A 14,595-nucleotide genomic window follows, 5' to 3' on the forward strand; every position below is an offset into this window, starting at 1 on the left:
TCAAATCAAGTTCAGCTGCTAGCGGATGCGGTAGATAAATTGGGCAAGAAATTCGATGGTATTGAACTGTCTCATTCGAATGCAGGTGGTAGTAAAACTAACATATTACTTACACCATCGCGTCGAGCTTGGCCTAAACCCGAAATAAAACGCCCCTGTGTGGAACAATACGACTGCACATCTTTGATAACGGAGCGCGGAACAAGATCTATCGACCTCAACGATCTCTCCATCGGCACTATTGTGCCAAAGTTTTGGTTGTATTTGTCGGGATTTCAGCCATTTATCTCCTCCGATGACGTGCAAAAAATTGTGGCACGGTGTCTTGATATTGCTACGACGTGATTCGTTTGGTACCGAAAGGGAAGGATGTCTCGAACATGTCGTTTGTTTCATTCAAAATTGGATTGGACCCGTCATTACAAGAACGAGCTCTACTTGCTTCGACTTGGCTAGAAGGACAAGTGTTCAGGGAGTTTATGGACCAGTCAAAAAACTCTCATCGACCAGCAGCCAAACCGGTGGATAACGACCAGACGCCAATTTAATGTACTGTACATTGGACGGTGGGGACCAACGGGTTCCCATCACAGGCGAGCACCCGTCTCAAAATTTTCCTTCTCAGCCACTCAATCGTTCTGTGTTACAGCCCGTCGCCATTGCCCCCGTTTTCGCCCCCACTGACTGTGTCTGGATCTACTACCAAAACGTCCGAGGTGTAAGGACTAAAATTGACGACCTGCTACGAACTACGACGTCATCTTACTGGCCAACAATGTTGTGGAAATCTTCGGTTCATAGTACAATGTTTTCCGTTGTGATCGCAGTCGCATTAATAGTAATAAAACGACTTTTGGTGGCGTTTTGATAGCAGTTCATCATCGTCACACTTCCACTCTAGTACGTACTCGTCATGGCGAAATACTAGTGCAGGTGTTTGTTAAAGCTGTGTTTGGTTGTAATCGGTTGCTGATTGGGGTTGTCTACATTCCACCTGACCTCAGCCGTGATCCTCAGTAGATGAAAGAACATGTGACCACGCCTCGTTTGCTGACCAGGTGCTGATATGCGGAGATTATAATCAACCTCGTTTGCAGTGGTGTAAATCGGCTGACGGTAACGTACTTCTGGATGACACATCGACAATATCTTCATCAAGTGCTACTTTATTAGACGGAATGGAATATTTGCACTGACTCATGCTAATTGGCATCGTAACGAATATGATCACACTCTTTTTTTTTTATTCTCGCTTATTTTTCGTCGGTCTAGTTCCGCCCCTGTTGTTGTGTCAATCACCGACGCCCAGGGAGGCGACTCCACCCAGGACCCTAACTCACGACCCGTTGATTAACGGACCGGCGCCAACGGCTTTACTTCCTCATGCGATGGAAGGCGTGATCCCAGAGATTTTTCGCCTCAGAAAATCGCCGGTGTCGGCTAGGATTGAATCTAGACCAGTTGGGTTGGTTGTGAGTGGATCACGTCACCTCACAACCATCGACACCTATGTCGGCGGTGGGATTCGAACCCAGGCGTCGAGCGTAGTTGGCGGAGACGTTACCAATCACACTAGGCCCCCGCTCTTTGATCACACTCTTGATTTTGTGTTTTGCTCTTCTAACTGCAAGACAACTGTTGACATTGCTGCTGCACCACTACTGCCCCTTGACCCACCTCATCCGCCGTTGGAAATATCTGTTCCAGTTCAACAAACGAGCCGGGTTGACTATCGGAATCCATTTCGTAATGAGCGTATTCTGAACTTTGGCAAGACTGATTACGGCGAATCACGTGGTTACCTCTCTACTGTTGACTGGGATTGCCTAAATGCTTGCCAGAATGTCAATGATATGGCTGCCAGTTTCTGTTCGATTGTTCAGCAATGGTTGCAAATGAACGTTCCATCAAAGAGACGGCCTTTTTCGCCTGCCTGGGGTACCCCACTGCTACGTGAACTTAAACGCGGAAAAAAATGCTTGCCAACGAAAGCATCGCGTGCTACGATCTTCTTACAGCAAAATTGGTTTCCAGCGCGCCAGCAAAGCGTATCGAAAGCTGAACTCGGCTTTATACAAAGCTTATGTCATGAAAATGCAGTTTAACTTCCGACGTAACCCGAAAAGTTTCTGGAAATTCGTTAACAGTAAACGAAAAAATTCTACCGTGCCGTGCAACGTGGTCTTGGGTGACGTTGAAGCGGATTCTTCTGCCGAATCTTGCAAGTTCTTCGCTAAATTTTTTTGCATCGGTGTTCAACGAAACTCCTGCCTCTGCAAGCGAAGCTAAGTCTGCTGCATCAGACATTCCTATGGACTGCTTTAATCTGACATCGTTTGTGGTTACTTTTGCAATGGTTATTTCTGCTGCGAAAAAGCTGAAAAGTTCAAATTCTCCGGAACCTGACGGTATATTGTCGGTGATGTTCTGTCGCTGTGCTTTTGATTTTGCTGCGCCACTCGCAGCCATTTCCCCCGCTCCTTCAACGATGGAGAATTTCCCGAAGTTTGGAAGCAATCGTTTATGTTTCCCGTGTTTGTATCTGGCGACAAGAGAAACGTAAGAAATTATCGAGGCATAACAAGCTTATCGGCAGCGTCAAAGCTATTCGAAATAATCGTCAGTGATGTGATCCGTAGCCAGTCTATAAGCTACATCTCTAATGATCAGCACGGTTTCATGCCTGGGAGATCTGTTACCACGAATTTGTTGGATTTCACCAGCACCTGTATTACTGCAATGGAGAACAAAACTCAAGTGGATGTCATCTACACAGATTTGAAGGCGGCTTTCGACAAAATCGATCACAATATACTGTTGGCCAAACTGTCTCGTCATCACGTTCCATCGCTCATAAAACGGTTATATTTGATTATTGCATTAACGGGACTTCACTTCGAAGGGTTGAGAAAATGAATGACTTGGGAGTCGTTCTGGATCCAGTACTGTCATTCAACAACCACTACATCTCGATAATTGCCAAGGCCAATCGACAACTTGGTTTCATTTCGAAAGTTGCCAAAGGCTTCAATGATCCATACTGTTTGAAGTCTTTGTATTGTGCGTTGGTGAGACCAATTCTAGAGACCGCTTGCATTGTCTGGAATTCTGTTGATTCGTGCTGGATCGATAGAATTAAAGGCGTTCAGCGAAGATTTATCCGACTGGCCTTACGTCACCTTCTTTTGGACACACTTGAAAAAAGGCGTAAAATTCAACAGGCGTTGTTCGTCGCGAAGTCGCTCAATGAAAAAGTTAACTCCCCTCGACTACTTTCCATGCTGGATTTTCGTGTGGCTCAACGTCCTCTCCGGTACCGGTCACTGCTGCAGGAAAGATTCCACCGTACTGCCTATGCATACGATGCGGCGATACCCTCGATGATTCGGACTTTCATGCTTGTGAAGGATCACTACGACATCAGTGAAACTTCTAGTCGTTTTAGAAATGAGATATCACGTTCGACAATTTTGTAAATTTTTCTTTATTCATTAAGACACTACTCATGTCAGATGAAAAACAGACAAATACAAATACAAAAAAATAATACAAAGGCTTGACAATTTTCAATAGCACAATAGTTCGAATAATTGGATAACAATTTTCCGCATTTAACAGATGCATAGAAGATTTTCCAATCGATTGCTGCAAGAACGAAGAAAATCAATTGAAAACTGACCTAAATTGGGCATATTTTTCCCTGTTTTCCATTTTTGGATTTTCATTTTACACTCCTAAGTAGCTGAACATCCCGAGAGACGTAGTTCTATAAAAAAAATTGAAGCAGGTAAACTGTTCAAAAGAACCATGGTTACTTCGGAATGGGCAGAATACTTGATTGAGAGCGTCAAACACAGCTAACAACTGAAACGATCCAAGCGAAAGTTTTGAGTACAACTTTGTGAAAAAGCTTCGTGAGTGCATGACGTGGCCCCAAGAGTCTTGTAAAAAACCACTCGAACGAACAAAGTTTTGAGCTGTTAATTGTCGCTGTCGGTGCATTTGGCTTTGGTGTTGGGGCGCCTCAGCCTTTTAGGAAAATGTCTCCTAATTTTATATCAGGCATGGCACCAAAATCGTACAAAATAGTCATTAGTTTTTTTTTTGTAAATTGAAAACAACTCTCTAACATATGACGTTTTATTGAAATTGGTGAGGGTCGGTTTAGAATTGATTATTTCTAGAGGCTACTTTCCAGCAGTAGTCATAATATAGTACTGAAACTTTTCCTGACAACACTCTATAAAATTGGTTTCACTGTACTGCACTGAGATACGGTATCCCGCCCTGCTGAGTATATCGGAAATATAACATATCATGATGTTATGTTACGAACTATTTTTGTATCACCTTGTGTTCTAAGCTTGGTCTCGTTAATATTATAAAACCTATTTACGAGTGAATAAATAACAATAATAATAAATCCTATCAAGCTTATTAACGTAATGAAGTTGATCTGTTATTTATTCGTTTATAAGCACTCCGGAAATTATTTCTATCAAGTTCAGATATTTTTGTGCTATCGTTTGTTTTATTCTTTAATCGGGATTCCATCGAACTAATTCCACAGAAATGCCGAGAATGATATGTATATCTTGCTGTATTAAAAACGGCGAATCATTTTGCTCATAGACACAACGCTCGGCGTGAAGACCGTAAAACAATTCAGAAAATATTGTTTGAGTTTTCATAGTTTTTTAATTCAGCCCATCACTGCCTCACATCCGATCTATGCACATAATCAGCATTGTTTGGTAGACCTGATTTCTGGTTTCTGACCTCCACTAGAGCTACCACTAAAGCTTGATAGTGGATTGCTTCGCATTCGAAACTGTGCTCAAATTGAATGTTTCGAGTTTCAAACTAGAAAATCGTTATGTGGAAATATTCATATCGACGCGAGCATTTTTTTTGAATGACAGTATTTTTGTTTATAATCTCTTGGTTAAATAGCAGTTACTTTGAGTAGTGAATTTGTCAGTCAAAAATTCACAATGCGAATTGCGAAATAGAAAGTTTTTTGCTGCTCATGAAAAAATCTATAACCAAAAGTAATTAAAATGTAGTTTTGTGAAATAGATTCGGTAGTTTAACCGCTCAGTCAAATCGGTCATAAATAGAAATACACAAATGGGACATTTAAATATAAAATACACAGGGCTTACATTATTTTACGGACGTAACGAAACTTCATGACAACAAGAAACAAAGACAGTTGAAAAGTAATTACTTACCCAACCGTTACGTCGAAAATGTTGCTTCCGACCGAACTCGACACTGCCATGTCACCAAAGCCCTTCCGAGCCACAATCACAGACGTGATCAGATCGGGAATTGAGGTACCAGCTGCTAAAAATGTCAGTCCCATCACCTGTAAGTAGTCCCCAAATTAGCATACAAATTGTTAGAAACAAAAACACACCGAAGGCCCTCTCGATGAGCCCAGCGAAGTCGAAATTAGACAGCCGTCCCCATCTCCGGAACATAAGTGCTTACCTCCGGTGGTATTTTCGCCGTATCACCAGCAACATTAGCCCACCACACCATAAGATACGAGTATGCGGCTATCCACAGAATCGAACCTATAAACGTCACAGGGAAAAACCGCTTACCCCTTGGTGTTCTAGTGTCGGGAAGTGTTAAGTACAGTGGAAAGATAATTGGAGCAACTAATAGGTAGGTTATTCGTTTCCTAGTTGTCTTTGGCCAAGACATGCTTAATGCTTCTGGTGGTTCTTCTTCTAATTCGTTACCCTGGGAGAAGAAGTTGAAGAAGAAAGAGAACAAAGAAAATATTAGAAATTTTAAATTGACATTGAAACATTATTATTTGAACATGTGGCATCAATTATTAGTTTATAAAGCAGGTATTAGACGAAGCAAATATTCGCTAGTTTTTAATACAGATTTTATTTTGTGCAAATAAAAATCGTACCAAAAATAGCAAATATTTGCGTTTTTAATACAGATTTTATTTTGTGCAAATAAAAATCGTACCAAAAATAGCAAATATTTGCGTCGTCTAATACCTACTTAAGACATCGTGTTTTGTTTTATTAAAGACATTATTCGACCAAGGTTAAATATTATTCTCCCAACTGAACTGGATTTACAAAAAACAAAAGTGTACTGTTAAACCTTAAAAGTGTTGATTGAGAATTTTGAATCATTCGCTTAGGTTGACTCTCGAATACTGCAACTATAGTAATTTTACTTTCCAAGAATGAAGATTCTGGAATTGATCGACCATGCGTCTACTTCTTTTTAATTCAATGGAGGAACACTCTATTAACCTATCCGCTTCACTTCGAGCTTTTGATCATTTCTGCAGTAAAACAGTTAAACACTTATGCAATTTATAACAGAACAATGTTGGGAATCCATATACCCGCATCATTTTCGTATAGCACCTAATATTTACGATTGGTTTTTGATCAAGAATCCAATTCAAGTAGACGACGCCTATGGGAACGTCATGTAGATAATTTGAATAAACTTTTTCGATGCCGTTTTGTTGTTGCTCAGTTATAATATCTTACTTAGATAAAGAGTGCGAATGAAAATCGCTAAAACCTAATCAGAACAGTACAGCTCGCTGCTTCGTTGAGGAACGAGAAAAAACACAAAGCATTGCCTCGAGGAACAAGATTGAAATGCAAGCCAAAGAAAGTTGATGATTGAAGAAGAACGTTTTATACGTTCGAGAGTCTTACCGATGTTGTACGAGCAACATAGAAGTTTCTTTTCTGATTTTCAGAGTACAGTGTAATTGGGAAATTTAATCAAGAAACATGTATAGCCAAAGTGTTACGGTATTTTTAATGTGGGTTTATGTAATATGCGAGCGAAACCCTTCACCATCCATACTTTCACAAAGTGTATCACAAAGTGATGCAGCTCTAAACTTTTAAAATTAAACATAATTTCCTCTCGTGTATTTATACACTCCTATATCATTCGAAGCGTTTTACATAACAACCATAATCACCAATCACTTCGCTATCGTATTTTTGTTGCAAGCGTAAAAGTCGTAACATTCGTAAAAATTTATAGCTGCTATAAAAATTGACATCTTTCGCCGCATACGTATTACTTTGGTACTATCGGATCCAAATTCTAGCTGACTGGGGCACGGAATCCAGTGCGGCGGCGATAACGACAACCAAAGGGAATTACTATAAGCAGGTTTCGTTTCGAGAGGGTTGCCCTTGGATATGTCTCTTTTGTTGGTGACCTTTCTTCTCCGTACACAGCTTCTCCCGACCATATTCGTGGTGAGCTAGTCCTTATGTACAGCACTCGATAGAGGAGGGTGCTTATTAGGGTGGCTCGGTTCTAGTCAAAAATGTGAAGCGAAATTCTCTCGTTGAAAATTTAAAATTTAAAATTTAAAATTTTTTCTAAATTCTAAAATACAAGAAAAAAATCAAGATGCCCCATCATTTTTCAGCCTTTGTTGCAGCCAGCCGAACTCTTTCTCACCATATTCTCCAGCTGTCGTATATTGAAGGTTAATTGAAACACAACAGTTAAGCTGCTTACAAGAGAGAAAACGACTTTTTCCTACTACCTATACAGATCGATCGAAGATGAGCACTGTCTCTGGATGAATCGCATCATGTAGGTATGTTAGGTATTGCAGATTTTCATTGGACTGTGATTCACAAAATTATCAATTTACTGCTCCCACTTAAGGTTATGGTAATGGTTGCAGTTTGAAAACGAATCCCATTACGATTAGTTGTTATACACGCATAGACTTCAAAAACTGGTCCGCGCTGAAGTACTTCATAAGCCACAAAATGTATGTAGTATAATTAATAGGTACTTCAATGTGCAAATAAGCATGCATTAGTATCAGCTATCTCAAATTGACGTGAAGGTTACGTAAAAAATGATAGACGGAAAATTTTTGTATTCTTATGTTTACTATGTTGAATGTTTACTAGAGACTGGAACTGAAGTAAACAACCTGGAATTTTATTACACTTCTTCCGTTTTCATGATGGCAAATGCTGTGATACCTATATTTATTTTAATCAACTTTCATTGCCTCCAGCTGTTTCCACAAAATTGAAAAACCATTGAATATTTAAATTGCCTGTGTGTATGGTATAGATTCCTATTACATTTCAATGAACTCTATCCTTATCAGTTCGTTCCTGGCTGCCATTAGGGACATCTGTTGATGCTTCGTGGCGAGGACTTAGTAGACATACTTGCTAGTTAAAAAAACACCGATAGATAGGATCGGTAAAGTAGGAGAACAATTTGGTCATTGCTAAGAAGCAAAACATTTCCTATCTATGTTTCTGTACTGAATCTACTAATGTATTCATGATGATACAGAAAAACGGAAGAGAGCAAACCTTCAACAAGCGGAAATGATTCGACATTCAATTCCAGAAAGCGTTGACCAAACTCGGATAGGTATGTAAATTTGTGTTTCTTTCTTTTCGCCTTCTCAGAATATTGAATGTCGAACGTGCACGAGAGCTATCTTGCAGTTTCTGCAAAAAGTTGTTTCTGCCAGTGTTAGATAACAATATAGGATGATAGTACACACTAGAGTGCTCGGTACAGCAATCGAGTGTTGTATAATTGATTGTGTTTCAAAAGTAGCGATTGTGATTAGTGGACAGCGAAGCTCTTAGTACTTGAAATGCGGTTTTGTTGTCACATCATTTCATGCCAAATAAAATCTGTTGAATAAAAAAAAACATAGTCACAGAACTATTTACATGTAAATTAATTTTCTACACACTGTTTTCTTAGTTGAATATTTCTCAAATTATGGTCAAGAGATCTCTAGAATATCATCGTATTTTTTGCATTATCACCTTATTCTTTGTTCTGGCAACCCTGCAAAATATTATTCACTAAAAATTTTCGGCAACATTGTCTTTTTCGACATCCATAAAGCAAGCCACGACAGCTGCGATTAACTGATTTCAGTTTGTTTACAAGTTTTGACAGTCACTGGTATTATCGAACGGTTGCAACATGGATACAATCCGGATCAGAACAGCGTAAAAAAAAACGTTGTCCGATCGGTTACTCAAGCATCGCGAGCGGAAACCTTTCACAAAATTATACAGCATCGCTTTTATTTTTTTTGCCGAATTTAATAGATTTCGTTCTCGGTTTTGTTTTGTTCTTGAAAACTTTAAAAACACTAACAAACGTACAAACCGAGAAACGTCACCCGTGGATTACCTGTGGAAGTGGAACAAAGTTATGACAACAATACTCCATGAGAAATATTAAGGTACGGAAGAAGGAAAAGTTCGTAATCATAAAACAGCAAATCCTCAGCAATGTCAAGCTCAAAAACAAAAGGGATCGGGAAGCATGGTTAATTTTTCTGACGCACTCTTCTTACACTATTTCCTCATCTATTTCCACAATGGGGCAAAATATGCCTGTTTATGTTGATAGTTGCACTGCGCATAATCGCATAATTGTAACATTTGCAAAATTGGTTGTTTGAGCAAATAACACTTTTCTATTTTGACCTTAAATGCCTATATTCTTGCGAATAAACATTTTAACTAACATTAGTATCATAAAGAAAGCACCTCTTCACACTGTGTATTCATTGAACATTACTTTTGAAGTCAAATTGGTTTAAATTTTTACAATGATACTTTTATGCCGTCACTTTCAAGCTGCTTTTGGAATATATCACAGGGAGAATGAAGTTTTTCTTGTATTCAACAAGCCTGACCTGAACATCAAAAACGGATCACCGGTGGCTGGTTACCGGACCAGAATAACTTCCGAGTTCCAAAGGATGCAGATGTGGATTTGAATGGAAGTTTTTTTGTCAAAAAAGTTGAAAAAGTTAAGTAGTGTGACAATTATGCGGTTATTTACGCTAAGTGACAAAACAATTTGGTATTTTTTACGACTTTTTTCGAACAAACATAAGTATATTTTTTCAGATGTAAAAAGTACATGCTATTTTAAATATTGCCCAATAAAAAGCGCGAATTCCATAAAATGTCGAATGTTACAATCATGCGATTACAGGCAGTGCAAGCACTGAAAAAAACATTTGAATGGAGATCGGTTGAAAAAATGAAAAGGTATCGTTTGAGTGAATTAAAAGATTTTGATGAAAACCTCTGTTATAAAAACCCTCAAAATCAATAACCATTAAACGTGCTTAACAACCTATTCGGGGTATAGTTCCGACCATGATGATTAGAACATGATGCAACGGTTTGACCAAAAAGTAGGCGCGGGGTGAGGAAGCGTTTTTTCACTTTGGAGGGTTGGAGACGAAGCATCACTATGCAACAGCGAATAACTTTTTCGTGTTTGTTGATATATCCTTACTAACTAGGCAATCGAATAACGCAAGTTCAGGTATTTTATGTTGGAAATTGTGTCTTAAATTAATGAATATTGGTAGCAAGGTATGTAGCATTGCCATATTTCTAATTTAAATGCATCCAAATGATATATTATGAGATGCGATAATTCTTATGCCCTAGTTGTTTATAAACAATAAACAATGGCAATTTATTTTTCCAATATGGCCGATTCTGCTTTTGACATACCGTTACACCATGTCTTTATACATTCTGGTTCCGACTGTATGTGTTAACATCAACCCTATCCCCGCGGAGAGAAATCAGTTTTCACATCGAAAAATTACATCTAAACTCTTATAACTCAGCAACCACATGCATAATTGGCACTTCTGGGATAACTATATTGCATGTTGAAGATCAATCTGTTCTCTAACTCCTTAGAATATTTTCATCGTTAGGAATTTCAAGTATAGTTGTTAAACTGTTATCAAAGTGTTTACCCGCGGGGAATTGCGTAAACCATACACTGAAAATATATTTTAGTTTATTCCACGAAAACGTGTGTATTATGTACAAAACCTTCTGTTGTTTTCTGAAACGAAACCAACGCGTAATAAATATGAAGGTATTTTCGTCAGAACTGTCAAAGTACGTATTGGTATACATAACGAAAGGTTTTAAAAATAAACGCAATCATGCGTACAAACAAACGTTGCATAATGTAAATAGTACGAAAAATTAGTAAGCTTACGCAATTACATATACGTTATACGAAATCAAAAGTAACAAAACACAAAAATTTCGTTCAAGTAAAAACTCATGCTTTCGTTTTTTTGTTCGTTGTTATGTTATCCACGTTCGTACGAGAGTACATTCGTGAATTGTACAAATTATACGTAATGTTGCAATTCTATTCAATAACTTGCAATACGAATATTCTATACAATCAACAAAAGTGTTGTACAATCTATGAATTCCATGGTTACGAAACGTGCGTGCAGAAAAAAACGAAAAAATATTTTCTGTGTATGCGGCGGGGGTCCTAGCGTAGTTGGTAACTTCTCCGCTGGTGGCCTGGGTTCGAATCCCAACGCCGACATATGTGTCGATGGTTGTGGGGTGGCGTGATCCACTCACAACCAACTCAACTGGTCTAAACTTAACCCTAGCCGACACCGGGAGATTTTCTGAGGTGAAAAATCTCTGGGATCACGCCTTCCATCGCAAGAGGAAGTAAAGCCGTTGGTACCGGTCCGTTCTACGAAAGCAAAAGTTACGTGCCACAAGCCGACATGTGGACGGCAACCTTCTCACGAACAACTGCGAAGTGACTGAAAGGTAAAAAAAGTACTATGATAAGCACCTTAACGCCGATATAGCATATGACGACGACGAAGTGGCAGTAGATCTCAGTGTACGCGCAGCTGTATCCCAGCTCCTGACCTTCAGGAGGATAGAGAGGAGATCTGCTGGCTGAAAAACCAACAGAGCAATCTTCTAACGACCAAAAGCGATGTGATTAACAGGTGAAAACAGACGAGCACCTTAACGCTGATGTAGCAGATGACAACGATGTAGTGATCTACTCTCCAGCGAGCTGTTGAAATACGGTGGCGAAAAACTGACTAAGGCACTGCACTGGGTAATTTCCAAGATTTGGGAGGAGGAGGTAGTACCGGAGGAGTCGATGGAGAGTACCGCGTGCCCTATCTACGAAAAGGTCGACAAGTTGGATTGCTGCAACTACCGTGCATTTACGCTGCTGAACGCCGCCTACTCTCACAATTTCTATGCTGCTGAATATCAACGTTTGCGAGGGAGTTCGTGGGGCAATGCCAGACGGGATTTATGGGTGCTGGCGTCACCACAGACTAAATATTCGCGTACGGCAGGTTTTTAAAAATTGTCGCGAATATAACGTGCATGGGCACCTTCTGTTCATCGACTATAAATCGGCGTACGACACAATCAATCGAGATCAGCTATGGCAGATTATGCAATATTATAGTTTCCCGGATAAACTGACACGGTTGTTCAAGGCGACGATGGATCGGGTGATGTAGGTAGGCGGAATCTTGAATCTTGAGTTACGGCAAGGTGGTGGACTATCGTGTTTATTATTTAATATCGCTTAGGAAGATGAAATACGAAGTGCGGGTAACGATACGAGTGGCATGATATCAGGGAGTCCGTTCAGCCCTTTGGCTTCGCCGATGACATCGGAGTCGTAAGACTGAAGGCTAAAGCTGGACAAATTAGACTGACCATAAACGCTTCGAAGACTAAGTATGTACATGAGAGTAAGATATTCCAGAGAAGACAATATCAACTTCTCACCACGAATTCAGATTAGCAGTGATGGAATTGTGGTGGTAGACGTGCTCGTGCACGAGTGGAAGACATAAATGGGCTGTGGAGCAGTATCCACGGTGCCATCGAAACGACTGAGGTGGTAGGTATGACGCGTGGAAGACAGCGTAACGGCTGGTTGGATGCCGAGTGCCAAAAAGCGACAGATGAGAAGAACCGTACCAGGAGCCTCATGCTCACTGCGGCTACGCGTCAGAGCAGAGAGAGAGATACAGGGAGGCAAGAGCTGCCGAAAATAGAAAATAGGTGTCGGTCATGTGTAATGACAAGACGGCAACCTGCTTATCGATAAACCAACGGTTGCAGCCAGGTGAAAGGAGCATTTTCAGGCGCTATTGAACGGTGAGGAGCCGGATGAACAGAGCAGGAACAGGATGACGATTATGAATGACGAACAAACTGTGGAGCCACCAACACAGGAGGAGGTGAAAAAGGCGATCAGTGAGCTGAGAAACGGAATTGACGCTGGGAAGGACGGTATCCCGGCCGAACTTCTAAAAGCGGGAAGCGAGCGGCTGTACTGTGTGGTCCACCAGAAAATACTGACGATCTGGGCGGATAGACAAATGCCGAACGACTGGTTGGAAGGCATCATATGCCCTTTCTATAAGAAGGCTCATCGATTGGATTGTTGCAACTATCGAGGCATTACGTTGCTCATCTCCGCATCCTGTTCTTCAGATTGAGACCGTTGACGGAATCCTTTGTTGGCGAATAAAAGGCTGGTTTTTGACAGGAGCGTTCCACGACGGATCAAATTTTCACCCTGCGACAGATCCTCGATAAGTTCCGGAAGTATCTGTTTATAGATTTTAAGGCGGCATACGACTCAGTGAAAAGAAATGAGCTGTGGCAAATAATGCTGGAACATGGTTTCCCGACGAAACTCGATGATGATTCAAAAGGTACACTCCAAGCCATTTCCAAGCGATTACAAGCATTGGAAATGATTAAAAAAAGGAATGTGGGTTCCTCATGATTCGAAACCAAGGAACGCGAAGGACTGTTTTGTCGCCTGGCGTCAACTGCTCCAGTGATAGATAGAGAGTGATAGAAAGAAGCATTTTCTTTATTGCATCGTAGCGGGTGATCAAAAATGGATTCTTAACCTCTCACCAAAGAAAAAAAAAGTCATGTAGACTGCCTGGTATCGACTTAAATTGTTGCAATTACACAATACGAACAGAGGCACGAAAAAATTACCCCTGCCAGAAAAATCGGCCAAAGTTGTAGATCGCGATGAGTAATACTTTGAATGAATTATAGGTAACTATTCCTTCAAAATAAAGTTGATTCTTAAAACAAAAGCAGCGAGAACTTAGTTGCCCATCTAATACTTGAATTGTTGGTAACGCCGGTGATCTGAAGGTCTTGACGTTGATGTGCGTTGATAAGAGTACTGTACATGGCATTGGCTCGATGATTGGAATAGTTTTCTTTTTGTGGAGCAGCGAACAAAATGAAATGCCACTCGATGATTGTAATGGTATTCTTTTTTGTGTCGCAGACAACAAAAGCACAAACGGCTTCTTTTAAACCAAACCAAAGAATTTAGACGAACTGTAACAGTGATTTGTTGATCGAGCTGGAGGCATCACAGGTTGAAACTGTGTCTGCATTTGGCAGTGCTTTCGGTGTAGACTCTTATTCACTTGGGTTTAGTTGAATTGTAGATGTTAATTCAGTATGCTCCTTCGGAATGGATTTAAGTATGTATTACATTGAATATGCATTACAGACTGCAATTTACGTCTGTGATGCTTGGAGAGCTGTGCCATAGCAGAAACACAAACGACTATAATGTGCACGGAGTTTTTCCGGAAGTGACCTTTATCGGTTCCATAGAGAATAAACTTAATGATAAACTTCTTTTAGAAAGAAACCGAAAAACAAATTTAAACCGAAA

At 40.1% G+C, this 14,595-nt stretch overlaps 1 protein-coding gene across 6 annotated transcripts in view; it reads right to left on the minus strand.

The window, feature by feature from the left end:
- The window catches only part of LOC129732349 (sodium/potassium/calcium exchanger Nckx30C), a 191,789-nt gene that overhangs the window by 25,476 nt on the left and 151,718 nt on the right, over window positions 1-14,595 (minus strand). For all 6 annotated transcript variants that reach the window (XM_055693164.1, XM_055693163.1, XM_055693161.1 and 3 more), the window contains 2 exons: window positions 5,497-5,754; window positions 5,235-5,371 (listed from right to left, as the gene is read on the minus strand). In XM_055693164.1, the coding sequence (XP_055549139.1) occupies window positions 5,235-5,371; window positions 5,497-5,754 (395 nt within the window). The remainder of the gene's footprint in view (window positions 1-5,234; window positions 5,372-5,496; window positions 5,755-14,595) is intronic.

Source organism: Wyeomyia smithii, chromosome 3 (assembly GCF_029784165.1).
Source record: "Wyeomyia smithii strain HCP4-BCI-WySm-NY-G18 chromosome 3, ASM2978416v1, whole genome shotgun sequence".
Lineage (NCBI taxonomy): Eukaryota > Metazoa > Arthropoda > Insecta > Diptera > Culicidae > Wyeomyia > Wyeomyia smithii.